At 37.9% G+C, this 27,774-nt stretch overlaps 1 protein-coding gene across 1 annotated transcript in view; it reads left to right on the plus strand.

The window, feature by feature from the left end:
• The window catches only part of LOC136863572 (discoidin domain-containing receptor 2), a 954,446-nt gene that overhangs the window by 789,914 nt on the left and 136,758 nt on the right, over positions 1-27,774 (plus strand). The window contains exon 10 of the mRNA XM_068226000.1: positions 15,944-16,081. Coding sequence (XP_068082101.1) covers positions 15,944-16,081 — 138 coding nt within the window. The remainder of the gene's footprint in view (positions 1-15,943; positions 16,082-27,774) is intronic.

Below are 27,774 nucleotides of genomic sequence, written 5' to 3' on the forward strand. Positions count from 1 at the left end.
ACTTATACTGAAATCACAGGGGTAGGATTTTAAATAATTAACCATTAAGTATCGCTTAAGAAAGAAAATTAACGCAATATAAAATACAAATGAATTTATTATACAAAAAATGAGATGAATCGGAAAAGTTTCCTTAAAGCGTGAAGGGATTTATAATTTACTGAATTTACTATTGCTTGCTTTATCTAATTGAAGCTCACCAATTGCAGCTTTCGTTGACGTCATCTGGTTTCCGTGGTTACTCGTTCTCTCCTTCTCGATGTAGAATTTGCTCCATGGACATCCTTCCTTCCTTCTCTGATATGGTACGGGCTATCTGGACTAACACTCCCTACATGCCTAGTCTTTAAATTAGACATTGGCCCTATAATTGTAAAAACTGATCAGCGTTGATCGTATGAGGAGAAAATTCAGAGATATGAATTTTTCCATATTAGTAGAAATCTCAAACCAACTGAGCTACACTATTTATACGGTACAGACTTGTACCAAAATTCCGTAGACTTGAACTAAACATAGTTCTTCGTCCAAAATATTTACTGAATATCCCACAAGCCATAAGCTTGTTTCGTGTCACGCAGATCCGATAACATTTCCGCAACTAAGTACTGTATCGAAGCGATAACACATTGTACAAAAATAACTATGTTGCAGAGCGACCACACACTGTTTCAAATATCAAATCACGTCGTACAAACTAGATGTTCACAGTAGAAGTAGTAGTGATGGAGTACACGTAGTTAGGTTGTAAGGTTGCAAGGTTGTAAGGTCGTAAGGTCGTAAGCTCCCGTTCTCGTTTTGAGAATCAGTATATATCCGGGCTCACCCCTACTCTTGGTAACAGTTCAATCTCAAAACTTATATACAACGAAGTATCTGATTCGATAGATCGAAGCATCAACTCCCCTTTCCTTCTTCCTCGACAAGTCCAGAAGGCGTGGCGATGATATAGCTGACCAGCTTGCAAGCCTCGCGCACGGGTCACTGTTTACTAGCCTTGGTCATAAAATAAACCCATGACGCACGCAAAATCCCAAGCTTCAAGAATAACCCTCCGTATACACAAATATGAGATGAAATGAAAACAACTATGTCTCAACATATTGACCGTATTTACAACATAATGAATTCTTATCCTACATAATATAATAATTTAAATAATAAAACGATGTTATCATATATACAATATGATTCCAAAAAGCCTTGATTACAAATGATTGACGTTGAATAAATATGTTATTACAAATAATTGCCGATGGCGGATAAACTTGATATCAAATGATATCGCGTAAAATGATATTATATTAAATTAGTAGGGCTGGAGAAGCCTGGACGGTTACAGTGTTAATGAAAACAGGGGGACCCCATAAAGAAGTCTACATATGATCTATGGTTATACTAGTAAGTTTATAAGCTCCACGGGTGTATAACAAAGCAATTAAAGCATGTAATTCTTCCATAGAAATAAACCTAATTATTATCCATTGTTTGTCTACGAGCTTCGTCTCTGTGCACATCTTTATATGCTTCAACATGGATGTGTGAATGAATAAATGCCAGGCACTAAATTTGCTATTAGTCTCCACATTAGGATTAGCATGAGAAGTAGGCCCTTCTGCCTCTTTCAGTACATTCTGAGCAGCCATCCTTCCAGAAGGGTTCCCATTACTGTCGATTACAGTCCAAATAGTTGTTCCATCCTTTCCACATAACTGATCGCTTGGTGTAAATGATTAAGACTTTACCAGTTCATGACCTCTCTCCCCTCGACCCCTTCTTCTTCGAATAGGTGGCCCGCTGCTAAGAGACTGTCCTCTGCTGCAAGATTGATCATGGCTGGTTGAAGGAGTAACTGTGTCTATTGTAGGTACAAAGTCCATGGTTTGCATATTTTCATTAGCCGAATCACTATCACTATTCAACATATTACCACACTGTTGAAGTATGATATCCTCATTGTCACTCATTACGTCTGTATCTGATAATGCATCTTTGTCACCTGATTCGCCTTCTCCTAGCTTTTCAAGTTCTGCTAATAATTGAACAGGAGTAAGTTTTTGCTGCCGAGCCATTATAATGCACTATGCTACACAAGGGACAGGCACTAATTCATCCACTCGCTACCTCTGCTAGAGGCATACTATTTCGTTACATAATACCTCCGTACAGAGCCACTTATAAATATATCACAAGAAGCAAGCAGTGAGCAGAATAGACCTCTCCGTATCAAGGAAGTGAAGCGGTCAAAATGAACACTTATGGCCTTCCTAGGTATAACGGACAATATCATCTACGGATGTAATTTTTGGCATGAATGTACATAGCCCTAAAAGATTAAAAGTCACAAAAGCACAACCTCCTGTATAAAAAAGTACGAGCATGGAAATACCTTGAAATTCGCTAACGGTCAAAATGACCGTTCTGGCCGTTCTAGGTTTAAGATAGCGTACATCTTCCTAAAAGGAACTTTTCTTGTCATATTGTTGGTGTACATTTGCAACGTCATTTCCCACACAGTTTATGATTGCATCCAAGATGTTGGCAACTCTGTTTTGACCTTCAGCTGTTTTAGTTTGGAGGGAGAGTCATTCCCTGCTCTTGACTGAGTGCAGCATTTGAATTCTTGCTTCAGACAACAGTGAAAAAATATGGTTATAGCCACTGTTGGTGGAATGTACTGTTGCTAGGGAAGTGTAGGTATCCCTAACCATTAATTTTGAAGTGATCTAATACAGTTTTATTCAATGAGCTGCTTCTTTCCATCATTTATTTCTGTGTTCCATAAATCAGATTATTTTTGATTCTGTAGTGGGGAAAAAGCAAAGATATTTCCCCACGTAAAGTTGCAGTTGTCAACACTCTGCTAAGTGAAGTAAGGTATTCACAGTGGTAAATAACATGAAAATGTCTTCAAATCAAAATCTGTGAGTAGGAATAGTGTAGAATTGAGGAAGAATACAACTTATCATCAATATGGAGTGGGAAAATGAAAAACAAATCTTTCTTCATGAGACATCAGAATTCTAAAATATTTGGCTCTTCTCAATAGAAAATGCACTTCTAAGGACTTGAGCATTAAAGTGGCAGGTTATAGAGCAGTTGTTCCTCCTGAAAGTGTACAGAGGATCTTGTGTAGTGAGGGCATCCGCAGACCAAGGAAATTGACGATCACCACATTCAATGACACATTCGTGTTTGGAATGGGCAAAGGGATTTCAGCACAGGTCTCATGAATGGGAGAAAGAGTGTTTTAGTGACAAATCGTATTTCAGCATTTCTGAAGTGTTCAAGATATGTACGTCGACGATGTGGAGAGGAATACAAGTGGGAATGCATACAACAGACTATGAAGCACACAACTGCAGTGATGGTTGTGGGGGGTCGGGGGTGTAATGTCCATCTGTGAGCCTGGAGGAATTCAAATTTTAGAGGGGACAATGAAACAGGACAATTACAAATGGGTTCTTGAAGAACAACTCGTTCCTTAGGCCGAAGAATGGTTTGACGATGGCTCTTTCATATTCATACATTGATATTGCACCCTGTCATAACACCAAAAGTGTCAAATTTTTAAAGGACAAAGATATCAGTGTTCTTCCATGGCCAGGCAACATGAATCTAGTAGAAAATTTATGGAGCTTCATGAAACACAGTATGATGGATAAGAACATAACCAACAAACATCAGCTGACTGTGGAAATAAACAATCTGTGGTACACAGATATGAAACTGAAGGACATATGCGTATATCTTGTGAAAAGCATGCCAAAATGGTTAAAGAGTGTCTTTCAATGCAAAGGTACCACACAAAGTACTAAAATGCTCAGTTGTATTCAAAGGTTTAATTGTAATGAAGTAGTGGTAATTTTGTAGGTTGATTAAGTTATACATATGAAGTTAAGGAGTTGATGCGCTGAATGACAGAACTGAAAAAAGTGAGCTAGATTAACTTGCGACACCTCCAAACAGCAAGCAACTTATGCAAGGGATTGATGTTATGCTAAAATACTAGTTTTGTTAGTATAAATATGTTTTTCAATATGATTTTAGGGAAAAGAAATAAAATAAAGTGCTTGGACTTGTCTGTTGAGTCCAATAATTTGAACAGATCTGTATGTGTGAATTTCCCCACATTTTTCTCACTAAATAACCAAAAACCTGCAGGAAAAAGCCTTGATACTCTAGAACAATTTGAAATATAATAATTCTCCTGTATCTCAAAGCACCAATAATCTTAATGAACTGGCACAATTCAAGTAATAATTTCGTGTGGCTATTTCTAGCCGAGTGCAGCCCTTGTAAGGCAGACCCTCCGATGAGGGTGGGCGGCATCTGCCATGTGTAGGTAACTGCGTGTTATTGTAGTGGAGGATAGTGTTATGTGTGGTGTGTGAGTTGCAGGGATGTTGGGGACAGCACAAACACCCAGCCCCTGGGCCAATGGAATTAACCAATTAAGGTTAAAATCCCCGACCCGCCCGGGAATCGAACCCGGGACCCTCTGAACCGAAGTCCAGTACGCTGACCATTCAGCCAACGAGTCGGACACAATTCAAGTAACTTGCTATGAACTACACAAACTATTATTGAAAAATCCTTTCTTACTTTAATGCTGATTAAAGACACAGAACATCAAGATTTCCAGTTCTAGGAGCCAGGTGGTGAGGGCAGCCGTTCCATAATTATTGCAAGCATTCTGTTTCAGTAAATTACATATGTTAAGTTGGTTTATTGTCACTATGTGATGAAAGTCAGCACTGAAGAATTGTACAATAACTCTTAGAATTAATACAAATGCTTTAACATTTTGTGGCTCCACTTTTAATTAACATTTTGAAAGAGATAAGATGATGATATAGCTATTCCACTGGACAACTCACCATGTTCTAGACTGGTTATATGACCAAAAAAAATGTTCTCATAAATCTATAACTTTGCTGTTACTGGTACCATCACCTGGGAAAAATAAGAATTACTATTCAACTCATTAATGAAATAATACTTGAGTGAAACTTCTATCCTAAGACCTTTCAAGAAAATAAACTGAGATTTACTTTCAAGTCACCAAATACAAGGAGAATTTGTTCACAAGCTTTCAGAGGTGCAATCAGACCATCGCTATAACAAATTTTGTAGTTGCTCAACAGACATTTGGCTATCCAGTATGAAGTGAATATACTAATGATGAAGGGTGGTCCGACAGTGAGATGTCATATTCTGGATAGAATCATTTTCTTCTAGGCAATGTAAGTGTATTCACAATCGAACTCCCACACCTGTCACTATAAATTGAATTTGGAACAATTTAGTGGTAAGTCAGCAGCTAACCCTTTCAAACTTTTCTCTTCTTCAAATCATAATTATAGCATAATTTTCAAATTTCAGAATATGAAACTGAAGGACATATGCGTATATCTTGTGAAAAGCATGCGAAAATGACTAAAGAGTGTCATTCAATGCAAAGGTACCACACAAAGTACTAAAATGCTTTTGTGTTGTTTGCCATACTTCAAAGAACAAATTTCAGTCCATCAGTTAAATATGACATATTGTCCATATATTCATAAACGAGATAAATGTGAACAGTTCTTTATTGTACAGTTTTAAAAGGTGATACAGGAATTCATGAATTAATTTATAATATTATAAAGAAAATAACCAAAAACAAATTATTTCTGTGTGCCATTCAAGATCTTGAAATGCATAGTACTCAATGAAAGTAAGCATGAAAAACTACAGAAGAATCTATCTCATTGAGCCAGTACTAGGAGTAGAGTTTCAACCATTATTAGTAAAATGAAGAAAACCTTTCCACTCCTGAACAACAATTCAGCAAGTAAGTCTATTGGAGATATGAGATGATAGTAGCTGCATGTTCTACAAGCAGACTTCGGTCATCATGAATAAATCCAAATTGGTGTTCAGTAACTGCTGAAATTGAAAGGAACTTCGTTGTCATTGCATTATCATTGACTAGCACAACTAACAACAAAATAAATGGTAACTGTGAAATATACATTGTGTTTTACTTGCAGTGATGGGGATAAGAATAAAGCTATTCCCATTTCAATAAAACATGGCTAATTTAAGACTACTGTACCTATGTTCAGTAGTTCATATTTATGATACAACTTGGGATTAGATCTCTTCTATTACCCAAAGTAGAAAGCAATGCAAATTTAAAATTATTTACTTTAAACCAAAATACATCATCCTTAAGAATCATACATAGCCTACTCTTATCAGTAATTATAGTACATTATTAATTTTATGAAAATAAAATGACTTCACTACTCTCCAATGACAGTAATGAATTACCTCCTTAGAGCAGTTTCAACAACTGCCTTACACCAATAGGACATCAACATTGAAAAATAAACTACTAATTTTAAAATGAAATTTGTAAAGTAGTACCTCAATTATATGCATCAAATGACACTGCAAAAATGGGGATTATAATTTGTCTCATCTCTAAATGATGCAGTAAATTATGATTTAATGATATTGATAATTTGCTGTAATATATGATCAGTTCTGAAACATTCAATGGAAACACTGATTATGAGATATTACATTAAAAATAGGTACAAACATGATGGTTTATGCAATTAATGTTTCTCTATTTTAATAATTATTATTCAACATTTCTTCAATTTTAAGAGACATTTCTCTATTTAACTGGGTGTATTAATTTTGATAATACACTGATGAGCAATTGAATTAGATTTACCTGGCTGGTAGCTTGTAGGACCACATTTTGCCATGATGATGGTAGTGATGCAGGATGTTATGGGCTCAGCAAGACACTGAAGGTGTTGGGAAGCTATCCTAATCTGCGACGGCTGCACAGCCTCCAATTATGCATGGATAGAGATTAGTCAGAACAAGGGACAAGGTGCACATATCGGCCACAGTTCATGTGGAGTGAATATTCTGGCTGTAGGTGTACGTCTCCCACAGGATGCTGAAGGTGAACGAATGGGTGGACACAATCTCACCAGTAGGGGACAGTGGCAGATGTACTGTTGGAAGATCAGGAGAATAAGAATGAGGAATGTGGCTGCAAGCACAAACTTCCAGTTCTACTCAGACCAGTTGACTCTTATCTGCTATACAAAAACATTGACTCACACTTAGGGAGTTCAGTGTCTCCCTGACCAGACATGTGAACACTCAGATGAATTATGGACAAATCTGTCATTTTTTTCTCTTAGGTGTTTCGTGCATTGCTATGCTACAACTAGTAAGTGTATAAGAAGACTATCTATACTGCATCTTCCAACAAATCATCCTTCTCGCAGAATTCCTTTCCCAGTTTAACGACATGTTGTTGATCAAATTCTTTCCAGTTGACGGGTGTCACAGGTGCGATGGCATTCACCATCACTTCCTACAGGTCCATTAATGAGGTGTTACCCGTGATGTTTTGCTCTCGTGCAGTTCTTGGAATTTTCGTCTTGGTCATTTCAAAGGCACTGAGTTCACTCATGTACGAGACAAGCACAGAATGCAATTTCAGTAATACATTGAACTTATCTGGATTTCTGAACTCCTTGATTATTACAAAAATCTGAAGTTTCTTCATTCCTTAATAAACAGTACTGTGTTTTCTTCAGTAGTGTGGTGGAGAAATGAGATGATAGTAGCTGCATGTTCTACAAGCAGTTATTGTAACACCTTTAGAGGGTAGATTAGGAAGGAATTTCTCACTTACTCAGTTATAAACAAATATTTACCCCATTCATTTGACTATGGTAGGCCTACTCTCCGGTGGCCTTTCCTACTCTAAATATCAGCTTTGCGCCATCAATATATCTACTTTATACTGTCTACTCTATACTAGCATGGATGAGCAACAGTCTGTTTGAAGAACTCCTGTTGGTTGTAACTCCTTGAGTACTCTCACTCTGTCAACATTTTAAAAGCAGCTTTTACAGAGCACCAGCACAGACAGGTCTTATGGCAACAATAAAATAGGAAAGGGCTTAGAATGGGAAGGAAGTATTTTGTTTTCTTTACAATTTGCTTTAGGTCACACCAACACAGATAGGTCTTATGGGAAAGAAGTGACCATGGCCTTAATTAAGGTACAGCCCCAGTATTCGCTTGGTGTGAAAATGAGGAAACCACGGAAAACTATATTTAGGGCTGCTGACAATGGGGTTTGAACCCACTATCTCCCAAATCCAAGCTAAATTATGTGACCTAAACTGAGTAGCCAACTCGCTCAGTCCAATATTTATTAAATGTAAGGTAAATTTCTATCTGAGATCCATCGATATAAATGATATTCCTGTTCTGAGTATGGCATCTGTTCATGTGTCTTAGATAGTTACTTCACCAGTAAATAATATTTGGGGGCCAATCAGTACGCACCTGTTACTGGTGTATCTCTTCACTTGAACCTCATACTCTGCAACAAATTTCTTAAGGTGTGCACCTTCCACGGAAAGTTAATTTTCTTCATAAATGCCGTTAGTAGCTTAGCTGCTGTGGGAACAGTTCTCTGCATTAGGTAGAAGTCACTTTGGATGTCTCTAATGACTCTTCTATCAAAGTGATCATAATGAAACTTGCATTCCTAAGACCTAGGCCTCGTTTTCCTGGAGGAGGCTACTCAGTGGAGATTCATCCACAGGAAGTCTTCCCATATGGATGTTTGAGATCGTTCGAACTGATAAATCACTGTAATTCACAGCCCGAAAGTTATTCTCTTTTACCAAGTATGTGAATTAATTTTCCCTGTTTAACTTCCTCATCCACTGCTTTACAAAGTACTTATCACTTCTCTAGCTTCACTATGAGTCATCTTGCCCTTTCTTTTAATGACAGACATTACAAAACAGTTACTCACAGAGAAATAAAAAAGGGAAACAAAGGACAACAGCAATAAAAATGGATAAATGGCAAAAAGCTGAGAAAGTACTAAGAACAAACGTGGAGTAATGCAATGATAATGAACGCAGAGATGACTGGATTGCAACTGATAGTGCCAAGGGCTGCTATTTCAGGGTAGAAATAAATCACCTAGGTAGTAGCGGGATTGCTATAGTAATGATTACATCACAGGCTTGGCTGGCAAAAACTCCTTCTCTTCATGCTCGACTGGGCGTATGCATTCTTCTGATCTCCCAGCAGTACTAGGGGCGACATTTCATCTCATGTAAACAGTCTCCACAGGACAATACCACGATCACCAGCCTGAACCCTGTACCCTGCCGGTAAGAGTGATCTACTGCCTCATGTAATTGGAGACACACTTGTATGCTGCTATCAGCATATGCAAACTGATGCCTCGACTCATCCATCCAAATGATCTTTTACCATGCTTTGAGAGTTCACTGGTGATGTTCCTTAGCCCATGTCAGTTTGTGTGCCTTATGATGTGTGGTGAGGAGTGGTCCTCTGTTGGGATGACAGCTTCAGTACTCCATTATGATAAGACTGTCCAGGATGGTACGGCTGCTCACACCTCGTTGTTACCCAACATTGAATTCACAAGTAACCTCCTGCACTATGACCCATCTATCCACTATTACCATCTGAGCTATTGGACAGCAACCCCGTCAACACCATTCGGTAGACCATGGCAGTTGACACTGGTGGTGGTCCTGAATACATAGCGAAACTGCCACCTGGGCGACCGCCCTAAATGCAGGTCAGTATAGTGATTGATTGATTGATTGATTGATTGATTGATTGATTGATTGATTGATTGATTGATTGATTGATTGATTGATTGATTGATTGATTGATTGATTGATTGATTGATTTTGATGTATTTGCGATGCCCTCTTGTCATGGTGGTCAGTGGGAAGCACCGCCTTCATAACTTTGAAAATGGAATGGCCCATACCTATAGAGGTGTCAGTCTTGCTGTCATAAAATGTGCACCTATTGTCTCATTGCTAACTAATAACAAAATGCAATGGGAGTTCTGTAGATATTCAGAAAAGAAAAAATGCAAGGAACTGTTAGATTACAAGCTTATTTTTAATATGATTCTTTAGAAGAATAGATCTGTCTACATGTTCAATACAATTATGATAAAAGCCACTTAAAATTAAATGGTGTGTACACTCATAATACTAGCAAGACTAGGACATGTTTCAACCCTTTATGAGTCATCTTCAGCTAGTGTACATGAAATAAAGATATCTTCAAATTTCTGAAGTGAAATCCGTGGATAAAAAGCATAATTGTTGGAAATGTTTATAGTGTTGACACATTAAAAAGTTTTAAACATCATGTGTTGTTCACAGTCTTGGCGGCTACAGTCCTATGCTAATTATAAAATACGCCTGACTGGAGGAGTTGCTTCTTTTGTTATTCGTAGAAATTTTTTCATACAGAGTATATGGTAAAATGTGGGCGTCAGTATGGAACTTGAGTATGAAATTTGTGTACAATGATACTATTCCCCTTCTGTGAGAGGTAAACTATAATCTGAAGAAGAATGAGAATGAGAAACATTATTCTATCAAAAAATGAGTCAAACTACCTAGGCAAGTACTCACTCTCTCTCCTCCAGCTCTTTGAGTGGGCTACCCAAGTTGCATTGATGTTTGAATTGTCGCTGATCGGCGATTGCCTTCAGCTTTTGTTTATGAGGGGAAATGGCATAGGAGGGGAAGGGAGGAGAAACTTGTTAGTTTGTTGATATGAATTTACTTTTGTTATTTAATTAAAAAGAATGTTTATTTTTCTCCAAGATTTTATTCAGGTCGATAATAGGATTCATGTTTTGATCAAGGTTTATATGTATGTTTCCTAGTATGTTGATATATAAATGAAAATGAATGATTGTATTTACTCTTATATTCACTCATCGTGGAAACATTTTTGTGTTTATTTGCATTTGTATGTTGTCTATAACAAATTAGGAAACTTCTTCGAGTTTGTCCAATATAGCTAGCATCACATTGATTGCATTTCAATTTGTAAATCCCAGATAGTGTATTTTTATTGGTTTCATTAAAAATGTACACATTATAAAATAATTTGTAATTAGTTTTGTTTGTTTTGAAGGTGATGTTGAAATTTTTAAATATGTTTTTAATTTTATACAGGTGAAAGTAAAAGTGATCTAGTTCTTGTTCAATGTGGTGATGGGCTTATTCTTTATTTTATTGATGATTTTGTCAACAAAATTTTTATTGTATTACTATGTGCAATAGCGTACTGGTATATGACATTAATTTCTTTTTTAATCTTGTTTGCAAGGTAGGATGTTAAGGTCTCTGTGTATCATACTGTAGAATGTAGCTATTTTTGTGGATGTCAGGATGGAGAGAATCTTTTTAATGATGTATATTGTTTGGGTGGGTTTTCTGAAGGTTTCAAAGTTGAGAGATCTTTTATTCCACCAAGAGAGATCACAATGATCATTGCTTGTCCTTTTTTCTCACATTAGAATTTTCTCAAGGCTGTGAAAAACAATGTATGATGTTTTAAAAACATTTAATATGTCAACACTAAACGTTTCAATCAATCACATAATTTTATCCACATATTTCACTTCGGAAATTTTAAGATGTCTTTATTTCATTATACTAGCTTAAGATGACCCATAAAGGGTTGAAACGTGTCCTAGTCTTACGAGTTTTATGAATGTACACACCAGTTAGTTTTTAGTGGGTTGTATAAATATTGTATTAAACAGGTGGACCTATACAAATAGGCCTATAATCTTCTAAGGAATTGTATTAAACATTGCTAAGCTAATACAGAACCAAATGTGAGACTCATCACTTGTAATTACAAGTATATGCTTATTATTTAATGCAATTACTCTATTCATTTAGCGAAAGTAAAATATGAAAGAAAGGCTTCCAGGATACTTTGTCTTCTACTTTATCGGTCAATGATATTTTGTCCACTTTTTCCGTCCACCTATATTATGTCCACTTTCTTTTGTCCATTCATCCACAATGATTTTTCAGTCATGTGAGTTCATCTAGACGAGTACAATTTATTCATTTTTTTCCTTGTCAAATGACAACATGTTCACTCATGTCATCCACTCCAGATTCACTCGTTCTTTCCTATTCCAATTTATAAATTTATTTTTATTTAAAATAATAATACAAGCAACAGTATGACTGATTATAGTTTACATGGAGTTGTGAATTAAAATTCTGTTAAATTACAAGTGTTTGCCTATTTTTAAATGCAATGGCTACTGTAACAGTCACTGAATGTGACAGATTAAATTAAATCATCCAGACTATGTTTATCATTAAGCAAAACAGGTGTCAGAACTCAATCTTTGATCACCAGGATAAAAGGGTGAACTGAGAACCATTCAAATTAACCACCATCTTCAGTAATAATATAAGAGCTGGTATAAAAACACAATCAAGAAGTTCTAATGAATATGCCTGAAACAAACACTCTCCTGGGAGCAATAATTAATAATTTACAAAATGAAAACTATCTTCCACTTCCAGAAACACTGTGTTATTGTACAGCTATGCACAATTAAATAGTGGGCAAGAATAGGTGAAAATATTGAAGGTACAAGGACGAAATGCATATGGATCAAAAATTAATTAACGGTATAATTTTGTAGGTATAATCCATTTACTTTAATTAATGTTATCATTTGCAAGTATAATCTATTATTTAATGTTTTCTTTTTCAGGTATTTTTTAAATTCTTTTTGTCCTGAATTGATTTTCAACTGGCTGATAAATTTGTAGATGAATTCCTTTACTTGTCTAACCTTCCTGCAATTAGTAATTATCCATTCTGGTCCATCATTGATGTTTGTCATGTATTTTGTCTTCTCAAAGGAGATCTGTAGACCTATTCTTTCAGCTATTTCTTTGAGATGGTTGATTCCTAGATTGCTGAATTGATGATGTTAGCAAAATTGGCCAAGTCATCTGTAAATGCCTATATCAGACATTTGAACTTCAGATAATGTTAACATTCTTGAAATACACTAACCAAGTAAACAGAAGACTTGGTGGACACCTGGTACCTTGAACAGAGGAAAACAGAGTGTCATGTGGCAATTCCCAGGAAAGCAATAAAATAAATTATGAACATAAAAATCCGGAGAGGTTTCAAGTTTGACTCCGATCATTAACTCTCCAGGATTAAGATGAATTTCGTTCCTCATAAGAAGGTTCTTAAAATCTGTAATAGAAACTTCCAGATCAGTAAAGAAGGTGTAGATCAGAACCATCTGTCCTTCAAATCTAAGAAATGGACTCACAATTCTACAGTTCAACGAGCAACAATCCTCGTAGCCTGGAAACGAAACTGCAGATGGAAGAATGTTACCTCAGACAATGCATTGTCACATAGAATGAAGAAATGGAAAAAGTGTAACTCATCTACAAGGCAAGAAGATTTTGATTCATTCCATGAAATTAGGAAAGATACAGAAAGATACAGGAAAGGTACAGATACCGCAACTGGTGGAGAAGCCTCGTTTGCTTAAGATGGAACGATGTGGGATATGTATGTATGTGTATGTACAGCTGCAGTATTTTGCAGTTCAAGGCAAACATATAAGAAAAGTCAGATGGAATAGACTGATCAGGATTTTTGGAAGAACAATGTCAGAGACCCCTATCAGATAAAACTATCCTTAAATTGTTCAGTTTTCAGGCTGACTATGCTGTATAAGGACTCAGGATATCTTATTAATAATCTAGAAAAAAACAGACATGAATGCAGCAAGAATAATTGCTGGGACAAGCAGGTGGGATCAATGGGAAGAGGCCATTAATTTACTTACATGCGTAGGTTTTCCTGAATTCCATGAAAATACTTCCAAATGAGTATAATCTCAGGTGACTGTAGGTCCATAGGCAAGCAATTTGTGCAAAATTCCACCCTGAATCTCTCACTAAGCTTGTGTTGAAATAATGAGATTAATTAGCGGACCATTCCGCAGCTGCTAATAACAGAGCTGTGTGTCTGTCAGCTAATTAAACATGCCTGAGTTAGCATTTATGTCACTATATTGTGCTAATTTCCTAACTCCTCATTATTACTATATCCTGGTCATTTGATAATTTAAATATGTTTCAAAAATTGACAGATTTCATTCTATTGAGCCGTTCAGAGATTGCAGGTCATCATCGAGGATATCCCACGAGGCGGACTGAAGGCGTAAATCCCCAATGTTTCTTGGAGAGGTGGCTGCACCGCCTCCAGGTCGGGCTGTTGATCTGGGTTAAAAGAAGCCCAATATTACTGGAAAGTGCCGTTGAGCACCTGCACGGGTGCATAGAGGACGTACTCCGTGGTCGCAGGTGAGGGGAATCGCTCCATACGTCTGAGCCCAGGCTCCCGCTCTGACCAGGGAGTCCTACGCACCCAGTGATGTGGCCGAGTCATGGCTGCTGTTATCGAGGCATGTTATTATTGTGGTAGATCATCGCCTCGCCTTTGCCGACTGCTTCTAGTTTCATCACCACTACATAAGGAAGACCAGAAGTTCATAGTCTTGAATTATTCCATCTGCCCAAGTCTCATATACTCATTCCTAACATGTGATTCCATGAAAGTTCCAAAGAAAGTTTTGTCTGTCACCGATAAAATGATCAAAAGCATAACAAAGGAAATCTTGCTACTTCCTACTGACACACCAGACAACACGATCTATTCAGAAAAGAATTATAAAGTTGGCTCATGCCTCAAGAGATTCCCATATGGAAAGTAAGGAATGTTTAAAACTTCCCAACATTTCGGAAATCGATTCTCAAAAGCATGTAAATGCCTGGAACCGTCTGTACTATACTAACAAAATTTGGCAAGGATTAAGAGATTGTAAATTTTTCTCTTGGTGTTCATTAATTCAAAAAGGGCTTGGAGTAGAACTATACAAAGAGTATACACCAGCATATTCTCAGATCAGAAATTACATTGACCTGTCTAATAACGAGTGGAGAGAGGCAATACAAGTAATTACAAACATTTCTGCAGTAAACTCTATGCCAGCAGATCCCTAGGCAACAACTTCTGTTGGTGCTTCTGCAGAGAGAAAGGAACTCTTGTTCATGTCCTAGGATCCGTCCAACACAGAGAACTTCTGGGAAACACTCAACATCATCAAATTAGATTGTCCATGGCCAAGGAACTGAGGAAGATGGCATTTAATGTCCACGAAGGAGTTCACAGATTGGCCATGAATGGCAGTTCTCATTGTATCAACATGATAGCTGCAGGGAACACAGCCCAAAAGGCTTCATCATAAACCAACTGTATGATTTGAACACCACAAAAGCCAACCAGAAGAGGTAAACCTAGAGAAACACGAGATCTACAAACCCACAATTGCCTATTACAAGACCAAATACAATCTTTTAGAGATTGAAGTAATAAGACTAACGGTCGGAGCATGCGGCACCTTACCCCGACATTTTGCCGACACGTGAACTCGTTTCCAGCTACCCATGGAGGCCATTCACGAAATGGTTACGATAGTCCTCCAAGGTTCCATTAGACTCCTGAGGCACCACATATTCAGCATGTAATGTCATTACTGACAAGAACTTCGAAAATAATGTAATTTCTATGTTTATTCCTTCATAAACTCTCCATCACATGTGATCTGTATTACCTTTTCATTCATGGCAGCCTGTTAATACAGGAGGTTGGTGGTTTGTTTTTAAAATAATAAACCTTTGTTTTGAGGCTTTCAGTTCAGTCACTCATCATGTAATATATATATCAATGCAAAATTGTTAATGGTTAATGCAAATTACAAGGAAGTTGCAATAAAATCGGTTATTTATTGATCTTATTATAAAGTGTTCTTGCTCAATACACTGTATATAACTTAGCAAAATTCTTTTCCTTCTCTGTTTTTATAAACTGTTGATCTGCTTGGGTTAACTGCTAAATTTATAAAAATCTATCTGAAACCTGCTTTTATCATTTCAGCCATGTTACTATCTGGATAACAGATATTACTTTGTTGCAGTTGCCCCCACCTGTTATAACATGGAACATCGCTCCCAGTATGGGGCACACGTATAAGTGTCGTGAAGCTGAACTTGTACCCATCCCACGCTACTGCCTTCGAATGGTGGAGAAAGTTGGAACTTGTCATGCAGGGGAGGTAAACTAGATATTTTTTTATTTACTGTTTGTGACTAAGGGAATACTTTCTTCTGACAACTTGCTAGAAATGACATGTAAAAATCATTCTGAGTCAATATGATGAATTTCTTCCTTATATTTTATCAGGAATATGAGTTTAAACAACAAAATAATATATAGAATGTTATTCATAAGAAGGAAGAAGTGACTTACCATGTAAATACGCTTGTGAAAGTGAAATATATTAAAGGACATTAATCACAATAATGTGGGGTTTTTTTTAGAAATGTTATTTTGGTATGATCAAGTCGATGTAAAAGTGTTATGGTCTCTTATTAGCCTATGAAGATTTTAAGACATCCATTACATTATGCAGATCTGTGAAAGTCACTTCATATCTTTCATCTGTGGTGATAAGAAGCAAAGAACAACATAAATGATTCTATGCTAATCTGGAAAGAAGTAAGTTAAGACTGCAGATTTTCCAGTCCTCCTTTCAAATACTTGTATAGGGAAGAAGATAACTCATACATGGAAACATGACTGTTATCATAATCTTCTTGTCAAAAATATATTGTCTCATGTTATGCCTCTGTAACTTGTGCCACTCTTGACAAAATGGTGTTTTTATGCATTGTAAACTGCAGCACAGTGGCTGAGTATGACTGCTGTCAGTATTTGTGCGCATACTGCGAGCGTGCTATGTCCTACTGTTATACGCTCATGGTCAAGCATCTGTTGTAAACAACAACTCACATATCATCCTTCTTGCTCTCCACATAGCAGAGGAACATAGTGCATAGGATCATATAATATACTAAAGAGAATGAATTGAATGAGATGAAGCAAAGTTCATGTGTGAAGTAAAATGTTTATGCCCATTTCAGGGCTTGAATTAAAACTCACAATACATTCAGTCTTACAATATTCACTGAGTACATACAATACATAAGGAAGCATTGCATAACAGAATATAACTTGTCCTGTTCCAAATATAACAATATAATGAGTACACAGGCAGAAGGCAGAAGGTTTAGTGTACATTTTAGAGAATGATTAACTCAAACAGATCATTTGTGAGATACGCTGAACACTGCTATAGCAGGTGCTTAAAATATCCACCATTAGCAGTAATACACATGTTTCTGTAGCTGTTGCAGGGTTTCTGCTTCAGTGTAATACACCACAGATTTTAGGTGCCCATGATACAGTAGAAGAAATCAAAGATATCAGGACTGCTCATCAGCCTGCTGACAGTGCATTAACATCCAATCTATCGCTGCAGATAGGCATCATCCAGGTGGTAGTGCACTTCTTTGGTAATGTTTGGGAGTTCTTCATCAGGTTTTAACCACATATGCCATCTGGAGTTGAGAGGAATATCCTCTAGTAGTGGTGAAAATGTGCCTTCTAGAAACTGTTGGCATGATATGCCAGTCAGTCTTTGAGGTGATACTACAGGTCCTATGATAATGCCTCCCAACATTCCTGTCTGAATATTAATTGAAAACTGAACCTGGTGGTGTGAATGTCAGACTACAAGGAGATAGTTCTCTGACTACACGTGCATATTATGAAAACTGAAGATGGCACTTCCTATAAAAAAGTCCTCTCCAGTGAATGAACCATGATGCACAAATTCTGTGGGTTGATGAAGAACCCATTCTCAAAAGGCCATACAAGGCGCATAATCTCCCTCTGATAAGTACTGAACATGCTGCAAATGTTACGGAAGTTGCAGGTCTTCTCTTAATTTTCTTAAGGTGGTCCCCAACCATTCTTGCCAAGATACAAGTTCTAACACACCTTACATTGCAAGAGGAGCATGTCTAGGTCCACTGGATTCATGGGTGGGCATTATGTTTCCTGTGTTTTCTATTCTGTGTGCAGCTAGTATTGTACACTGGTACAGAGTCCAGCTTTATGGAAATCATTCCTTGTACACCTCAGCAGCTGCACCAGCTCTTTGACAGACTTTGCTGTAAATTAAAATCATGTCCAAATATTCCCTCAGTGATCGCTGTGCCATGGCTAGGTGTTATCTATATATGTTTCTGCTTCACCCACACATTAGTCATGCCGATGATGTCAAAATATGTCCCTGTCATCTCTTCGCCTGTCAACGTCCCAGCCCACCACAACAAGAGAGTACGGCCCTGTTCGGAAATGTTACCTCTCATTTTGGAGAAAATTGTTTGGCCTGCTCAGTCACCCAAACTTGGTGTCCCAGATTTTTTAATGGGGATTTTTGGAAGACTGTATGTTCAAGACGCATGTTGGGAACTTTCAAGAAATCAAACAAGCCATATCTAAGGAAGTTGCGACTGCTGATGGCAACCTACACAGGTGTGTGTTTGGCAATTTCTGGGAGTGTTTAAAATGGTGCATCGATTTAAATAGAGGCCATCTTTCCAACACAGTTTTCAAGAAATAAAGATGTAAGTTCTTGATAATAAATGGCATGTTCCAGTGTATTTAGGGACTGTTTCACTTTAATTTTTCTGGTTTTATTTCTCAATCTGTGATCATTTGAAATGTGTCAGTGAGCTCATTGCCATCGTGTAGTACCAACAAAAAAGGTCTAATGAAAATAATTATATACAATGCAGTATCGAAACTTGTCAGAGTCTAAGTCTTTGGTTCAGAAGATTCAGGTTTGATTCCTGGTGGAGTTAGGGATTATATCACGTATGGTTACTCTTCTGTCCTGGAGACTGGGTGTTTGTCTTCTCAATACTCTCTCCTTCATACACTCACGGCATATTACACAAAAATCCAGCACAAAAAATATGCAATAGCGAACACATCCCTCCACATAGGATTGATGTTAGGAAGGATATCAGCTGGAGCATATCTACTATATGGTCCAGAGGGGCCAGGCCCTACCTTTGTAATCCTTTGTAATCCTTTGTAATCCTTTGTAATGTATTATTGGTAGTTGTTATTGCAAACACTATGAAGTGGGTATGATATTCAATGCTAATAGTCCGTCAATGGCCTTAGTTCCATGTGGGAGGGCCAGCCTCTGCTGGTCCCAACCACCTCGCCTCCCCACGTGTTCTCAGTGGCTCATCAGTTGACTGGCTTATATCCCCTCCTTGGCTGCCTGGCAGAGTGGCAGTATACATGGGTGTTGCTGGCGAGTTATCGCGTCGTTTGGGACCAGAGGAAGCCGGCCTGTTGTGCTGGCTTTATTTCATGTTTCATTTGCCTGTGCGCAGAAATGTGATTATTGCAGTATGGCAGTTCTCAATTGCGGATAAGTGAGTGTCTAATTTAAGATGAACCGAGTGGATTGTTTATTAAAATAACCCTTCAGTTCATTAGGTCTAGAAGAAAAGATTCAAATGAAATGTTTAGATGCTTACCAACCAAATTATTTCATGTTGCCTCAACGTGATGGCAAGAAAAAGAGAACTTTCTGTAATACATGGTTTAGTAAAAAGTCATTGTTAACAGTGAGTGAAGAGAAACAAAGTCTGTTTTGTTTTTACTGTGTGTTATTCCATGGTGAATGATTGTGGTCAATGACTGGGTGTAAGGATCTAAAACTTCTACGTGAACAAATTAATACACATGAGGAAAGCACAATACAAAATATTTGGGACTGTTAACATTGGTGCACAAATTGACTCTGCATATATAATTTCAGTCCGGAAACATAACAAAGTGGTTACAAAAAATTGACACAGACTAAATAGAATAGTAGAGTGCTTAAAAATTCTTTGGAACTCATGAGTTAGCACTAAGGGGCCATAATGAAATACAGGACTCAGCAAGCCGTGGTAATTTCTTAGATTTGTTTCATCATTCGAGAGTGTGTTAGATGACCATCTGAACTGTACTCGTGCATCAGTTTGTAGATATACTGCAACTTTTGTTTCTGTGCAGGAAGATGAAGCAACTGACATACTTGCCAAAGTCAATTTGTTATCATATTGCAATACATTAAGGACAATAAACCTGTTGAAAAATTCCTTTCCTTTGAAAATGTTACTCTCAGCGACGTTCTGAAAAAAACAGCTTGAACCTTCCAGTGTTGAGGGAAAGCTCATAGCTCAAGCCTTTGAGGGAGGCGCAGTGGTGCAAGGGAGTATGGGAGGTGTTCAGGCTCTGATGCAGAATTCTTTTCCGTATGCCAAGTATATTCGCTGTTATGCTCTTCAACTAAATTTGGTAATACGAAATGTTTATAGCAAGAACATCAAATCTGTTTGGTTGTTCTTTGAAAACATTACAGGATTCACAACATTTTTCTCTTCATCGCCTAAGAGAAGTGATGTGTTGTGATCAGTTTGCAATAAGTGGATTCCAACAGTTTCTTCAACAATATGGAACTTTCAGTGTCGGGTTGTGAGTAGTGTTCATGAAAACAAATCACATTTATTGGAATGTTTTGAGAAGATTGACACTGAAGATGGTTGTGATGATGTAACAATAAGAGAGTGTGTTGGTTTAAAAAATTACTTAACAATTCAGAATTTTTGTTTTTTATGAAATTCCTTTATGAGGTGATGAACCATGTTGATATTTTGTATAACACAATTCAGATGCAGAGAGCCAATGCAGTTGCCATATCCAATGCCTTACAACATTTTGAATCAGCTGTTTATGAAATAAGAGAGAACACTGGAAAGTATCAGCTAGATAAAAATGAATGTTCTACTCCAACAACAAAAAGATCTAAATACAGCTCAGATGTAAATCAGACTGTAGATGCCAAAGTAGTGTGTGATATAGTGATCAAGCAAATGAAAGACAGATTCCAAAATTCTCATATACTTAGTACTTAAAAATGATTGATCCAAAAAGTTTGCTATGTTCAGAGAAGTTTTCCCAACATATTTAGTCAATACTTTTTCATTGAGTTACAGTCCATTTATTTCCCAACAGAAATTGAGAATTGAACTTTCAGTGATTTATTCACATTCTTCATGAAGCATTCCTTCAAAGAATCATTCTCTAAGGTACCACTATTGCACTAACTACTTCAGTTTCAACAGCGAAAGCAGGGCAAAGTTTCAGCACATTAAAAAGAGTCAAGAATTACCTTCGGAATAGTATGGGTCAAAACAGGCTGAATTCACTCACTGTTTGTTCAATTCATAAGGAGGAAATTGATGAAATTACCAACTTCAACAACAGAGTCATTGAAATGTTTGCCAGTCAGAAGAATAATCGAGCTCAACTGCTGTATAAGTAATTTGCCATTTGGTGTGTTAATTTTTATTTCTATATTATTAACTATTTAGTGTATATATTTAAGCTGAAATATTTTGCTATATGTACTATCTTTTGGAGTTTTTGTGGTACAGTACAGTATAGTATAGTACAGTACAGTATAGAAACCCATGTTTCAAAAATGCCTGCCTCAATCCCAGATTCGTGCTCAAGAACTCTATATCAGCCCCCACTTGTGGAATTGACCGCAAGCTGTCACTGGATATCAGGCCATAAAACATGACCAAGTCAACTTGTGGGACATGGTTTGCCATCATGACACCCACCAAGGTGTGTAAAAAGCGGTAGAATAAAAATCAAAACTTAGTTTAAAAATTAATAGAGAAGTCCTCTGAAGACTGATACCGGTATTCTTATACATTTCCTCAATCCAAGTTAAGTAGCACATAGTCTAATATTCATTTGGTACAGAACCCTTAACCTCTAATCATAACAGTCAATAACCTAAACCTTGAAAAATGAATTGATGCTATATCAGCACAAAAATCCAAAAAGTTATTTCCAGTCCTGTTAGCCTCCTTGTCATTCCAATACAGTTCTTAGGATGAGTAATGACATTAAGGGAATGACTAGTACATCTGGATGTTATCCATGTTAACAACCAGTCAACTGTAAAACCAAGCAATTTAAATCACTCAAATGAACTTAGACACATAAGTTTGGTGCAATAAGAAGTGTGTGATTCATTTTTACATTTTACTTCTTTCTACTGTTTGATTTCTTTTACAGACTGCCTACCGAATTATTTTGAAAATGTAGGACCTATTCATGTTATGCTAATGCTAAGCCCCTTTTACCATAATAAGAAAGGATTCTGTGCCATCAGCTTTTACTTCCATTAGCAAACACTTCACTCTAAAATACATTTTATTCCCTATTGAACATGTTTCTTGCACTTGCTTTGATTGATCTTAAAATTATTGAAGAATCTGGTATGGTGATGTCAGGGTATCCCTTATAAAAATCTTCTTTAACAAGATAAAGTTGATTTCATTTTAATATATAAGGGGCAGTGAAATGAAAACAAAACACCTGCTACAAAGTGACCATGGAATGGTTTTCTTAAAAAATTAATTGTGAAAAGAATTAATACATTTAATCCACTGGGAGACAAGATGATTAATTTCACTTTTATAGAAAGAAGTAGGTTGCTGGCAAATCCACTCTTGTACTTCCTCATCCGAATGAAATTGACATCCACGAATGTCTTCCTTCAGGTAGCCAAAAATGTGAAAATCACAAGGTGTAAGATCTGGGCTATACGGAGGATGATGAAGTGTTTCCCAACAACCAAATCAGTGAAGGGTAGCCTTTGCCAGATTGAAAATATGGGGGCGAGTATTATCATGCAACAGAATGACACCATCCGACAGCATTCCAGGGCATTTTGACTTTAATGAGATGCTTCCAATGTTGGCTTTGCTGTTTGCTCTTGGGCTAGAAATGGTGGCACCACACTTCATCGCCTGTGACGATATGGGGCAGAAAAGCATACTTTTTCTCGTGCGCAAATTTTCTGGAAATGCAAGTGATCTTTGGTAATGGCATGCGCGGAGCCATGGCTAATGCTGACCTGAACATGCATTTCTCGCTCTGTGATTAATCGTTTTTTTCCTAGATAAGGCCATCAGTCCGCCCAATCACATCAGAATTAATGGCTCGATGAATCTGTCCTGGGCGTGCATTGTCTTGCAGTGATGTCCACTCTTCTCAGAATCTCATATGCCACTCGTGCACACTCGTCACGGACATGCAGTGTTCGCCATACACAGCAGACATGCGATGATGAGTTTTGCATACTCCGGGACCTTCAGCCACCAGAAAACGAGCCACACTTTTCGGTTATTCTTTGCTTGCCTCCATTTCTACTGGTGGATGAACACACTAGACCAGTCCACACGCCAACAAAGACATAACCCAACGACTGCATGCACCTGTGAGTTGTCACTATGTAGTTCCCCTACCACAGGGATGGCAGTATTGATACGTAACTACAGTGTTGCAATCTTTCACACGCAATGTGTATTATGGCGGGTGTTCAGTTTTCATTTGACTGACCCTTATAAATGCTCAGTAAGAGCCAGAGTGGCCATGATTGTTGAGGCATGAAGTCCATGTGGTCTACCAAGTGATTTGTCCATGCAGTTAGTAGGAAGATAGTGGGTTCAAACCACACTGTTGGCAGCCCTGAAGATGGTTTTGCATGGTTTCCTATTTTCACACCAGGCAAACGCTGGGACTGTACCCTAATTAAGACCATGTTTGCTTCCTTCCCACTCCTAGCCCTTTCATATCACATCGTCACCATAAGACCTATCTGTGACAGTGAAAAGTAAGGCAAAATTATAATCATTTTTTTTTTTTAATCTGTATGATCTGACATCATGGTTAGCCGGTTCGAGTCCTGTTAGTCAAAAAAATGTTCACCATCAGAATGTTGGCTGGCAGGGTAGGAGAGTTGGTGGTATAGAATTTAAATCACTAGATTGCATGCCAAAGCCTGGATTAAATTCCAAACCTCATTGCAGTGCTCATATGGAGTGAGGGCATATCAGGGACAGTGCATGGTATTATTGCAGTGTTGCACAACTCCCAATAATATTACACTTCATGTATCGTCTTTTCTTCCATTGTTTTAGTTTAATAAACCTAATTTATATTCAAAAACATGTTAAAATCAACCATCTTTGGTTGTTCGCTGTACTAATGCTTCGTAACGGACCAATAAACGCCGCTGGCTTCGAATCAAACTCAGGGGGTGTGTTTACCTACGGCAACCCCCTAGTGGACAGCGTGGCGCCATGTACCTCAGCAGGGACGAGTCTTAAGCCTGTATAGCATCAGGTAGCATGATCGCCAGTATCGGTCTCAGGTAGTTGCACGAGACTAGCAAGTCCCCTATCGAGAAACAGTTCCAAATGTTCCCGTTAGATTGCACCACTCTGCGGAGATTAATTCATTCCTACTTTCTGTCCTCTCACAAATGTAATTTCATTTCCATTTTTTTTTAATTTACAATTTTTGCTCTACATTGCACCGATGCAGATAGGTCTTACAGTGACGACAGGATAGAAAAGTAAGTACAGAAGATATTATAAGTAGACTTTTGTAAACAATATAAATTTATTAAGGATGAGCTGTGTGCTTAATAGAATAATGGTTAGTGTAAATTGTATAATACTGTATTCTAGGAAAATGTCTTCTTCTCTTGTTAGTTAAAAATTTAGTGCTTCACAATAATGTATTTTAGTGCACCATTTACGACCGAGGTAATCACCTCATTTGCAAATGAAGTGATTTTGGCTTGATTTGATTTGAAAAGGGCTAGGAATTGGAAGGGAAGTGACTGTGGCTTTAATTAAGGCACAGCCACAGCATTTGCCTGGTGGGAAAATGGGAAACCGCGGGAAAACTATTTTCAGGGCTTCCGACAGTGTTGTTCGAACCCACTATCCCCCAAATGCAAGCTCATAGCTGCAAGATGCTAACCGCGCGACCAACTTGCTGGGTAATTTCTTTTCCACGCCTTACCAGACCACCCACAAAATTACCAACATCTTGCTTCAATGAAAAAGAGGAGGGCCAATTTTCAATTCAAGTTAAGCAAAAGTAACTGTGCCAGGCTAAGTGGCTCAGATGGTTGAGGCGCTGGCCTTCTGACCCCAATGTGGCAGGTTTGATCCTGGCTCAGTCTGGTGGTATTTGAAGGTGGTACGTCAGCTTCGTGTCATCAGATTTACTGGGATGTAACAGAACTCCTGCAAGACTAAATTCTGGCACCTCACAGCCTCTGAAAGCCTTAAAAAAGCGTTAGTGGGACGTAGAGCCAAAAATATTATTATTGAGAGTAACTGTACTTGTAGTGTATAATTAGCCTCTTATTTCCTGGGTACATGGATATGATTAGCAAGAAGTTTCAAACAGTAGACAGTAAGCAGGTTCAGGATATAGAAAGTGAATGGGTGGCACACAGGGATGCTCTAATAAAAACAGCAAGGGAATGCCTAGGAACAAGTGTGTGTAAAGATGGGAAAAGGCAAACATCTTGGTGAAATGATGAAGTGAGAGCAGCCTGTAAACGTAAAAAGAAGGCTTATCAGAAATGGCTCCAAACAAGGGCCGAGGCAGACAGGGATTTGTACGTAGATGAAAGAAACAGAGCGAAACAAATAGTTGTTGAATCCAAAAAGAAGTCATGGTAAGATTTGGTAATAACCTGGAAAGGCTAGGTCAAGCAGCAGGGAAATCTTTCTGGACAGTAATAAAGAATCTTAGGAAGGGAGGGGAAAGGAAATGAACAGTGTTTTGAGTAATTCAGGTGAGCTCATAATAGATCCCAGGGAATCACTGGAGAGGTGGAGGGAATATTTTGAACATCTTCTCAATGTAAAAGGAAATCATCCTGGTGGTGTTGTGAACAGCCAAGCTTACGGGGAGGAGGAAAATGATGTTGGTGAAATTACGCTTGAGGAAGTGGAAAGGATGGTAAATAAACTCCATTGTCATAAAGCAGCAGGAATGGATGAAATTAGGCCTGAAATGGTGAAGTGTAGTGGGAAGGCAGGGATGAAATGGCTTCATAGAGTAGTAAGATTAGCATGGAGTGTTGGTAAGATACCTTCAGATTGGACAAAAGCAGTAACTGCACCTAATCATAAGCAAGGGAACAGGAAGGATTGCAACAACTATCGAGGTATCTCATTGATCAGTATACGAGGCAAAGTATTCACTGGCATCTTGGAAGGTAGTGTGCGATCAGTCGTTGAGAGGAAGTTGGATGAAAACCAGTGTGGTTTCAGACCACAGAGAGGCTGTCAGGATCAGATTTCAGTATGCACCAGGTAATTGAAAAATGCTACGAGAGGAATAGGCAGTTGTGTTTATGTTTTGTAGATCTAGAGAAAGCATATGACAGGCTACCGAGGGATTAGATGTTTGCTATATTGGGGAACTATGGAATTAAAGGTAGATTATTAAAATCAATCAAAGGCATTTATGTTAACAATTGGGCTTCAGTAAGAATTGATGGTAGAATGAGTTCTTGGTTCAGGTTACCTACAGGGGTAGACAAGGCTGTAATCTTTCACCTTCGCTGTTCGTAGTTTACATGGATCATCTGCTGAAAGGTATAAAATGGCAGGAAGGGATTCAGTTAGGTGGAAATGTAGTAAGCAGTCTGGCCTATGCTGACGACTTGGTCTTAATGGCAGATTGTGCCGAAAGCCTGTAGTCTAATATCTTGGAACTTGAAAATAGGTGCAATGAGTATGGTATGAAAATTAGCCTCTCGAAGACCAAATTGATGTCAGTAGGTAAGAAATTCAACAGAACTGAATGTCAGATTGGTGATACAAAGCTAGAACAGGTCGATAATTTCAAGTATTTAGGTTGTGTGTTCTCCCAGGATGGTAATATAGTAAGTGAGATTGAATCAAGGTGTCGTAAAGCTAATGCAGTGAGCTCGCAGTTGCGATCAACAGTATTCTGTAAGAAGGTAGTCAGCTCCCAGATAACCTCACGCAACTAAAGAAAAACACACGATTAAAAGATAAGGACAAATTAGGCTGACTCCCCTGTGCAAGTTCATTTTTCATTGGATTACTGTACTGTATGCATTTTAGATGTCCTGTGCTTGCACGAAAAGTACCCGATGCCCTTAAAACATTGTTGCTTATCGAACTTTCCTATGGTGAGGGTAGAAAGTCTCTTGCTTCCATCTACATCACAACACTGTAGAGCGACTGTATCCTTGTATGATTTCCCGCTATGGTACTTCTCTCATAATTCGGTTTTTCACCCCCTGCCGTGTCGCAAAGTATTCTAAGACCCATTAACACATGCAGTCATCTTGATTCACAGTCTAAACCTTTTAAGTGCATTGGAAAATTCTATTTCTGAAATGTATCCAACAAGGCGCATTTACATTATTCAAATAATGCATTTGGATAAATCACTGGCAAAAATAACTTCATGCAACAAAAGGAAAAAAATACATGATTCAGAGATGAGACCAAATTATGCTGGCTCTCTTATGCGAATGCTTTGTTTTTTGGATTACTGTACTGTTTGCGCTTGTTAGATGCCTTGCACTTGAAGTGCCCGACACCCATTAAATGCTGTGGCTTATTGAACTCTCCTACAGTGAGGAGAGGAAGTCCGAAGTCTCTAGCTTCCATGTGGATTGCAACACCGTACGATGACCCCCTTCCCCACCCTTGTACAATTTCCCGGCTGGCACTTCTCTCCGTTAAGACCATAAGTGCTTTAGGGCTTGACGTTAAAAAACAATGCAGTTTCATCGGCATTGACAATATTGTTTGATGCGTAGGAATTGATTATATGAGCCACGTTTTTTCACCAACTGCTGGCATCGCCAGTGATTGCAGATTCTGCTTCTCCGCACACTGCCTGCTACATGATATTATGGTGTTCCTTAAATGTTGAATACAGAAGAATTATGATTTTACTCAA

Source organism: Anabrus simplex, chromosome 2 (assembly GCF_040414725.1).
Source record: "Anabrus simplex isolate iqAnaSimp1 chromosome 2, ASM4041472v1, whole genome shotgun sequence".
NCBI lineage: Eukaryota > Metazoa > Arthropoda > Insecta > Orthoptera > Tettigoniidae > Anabrus > Anabrus simplex.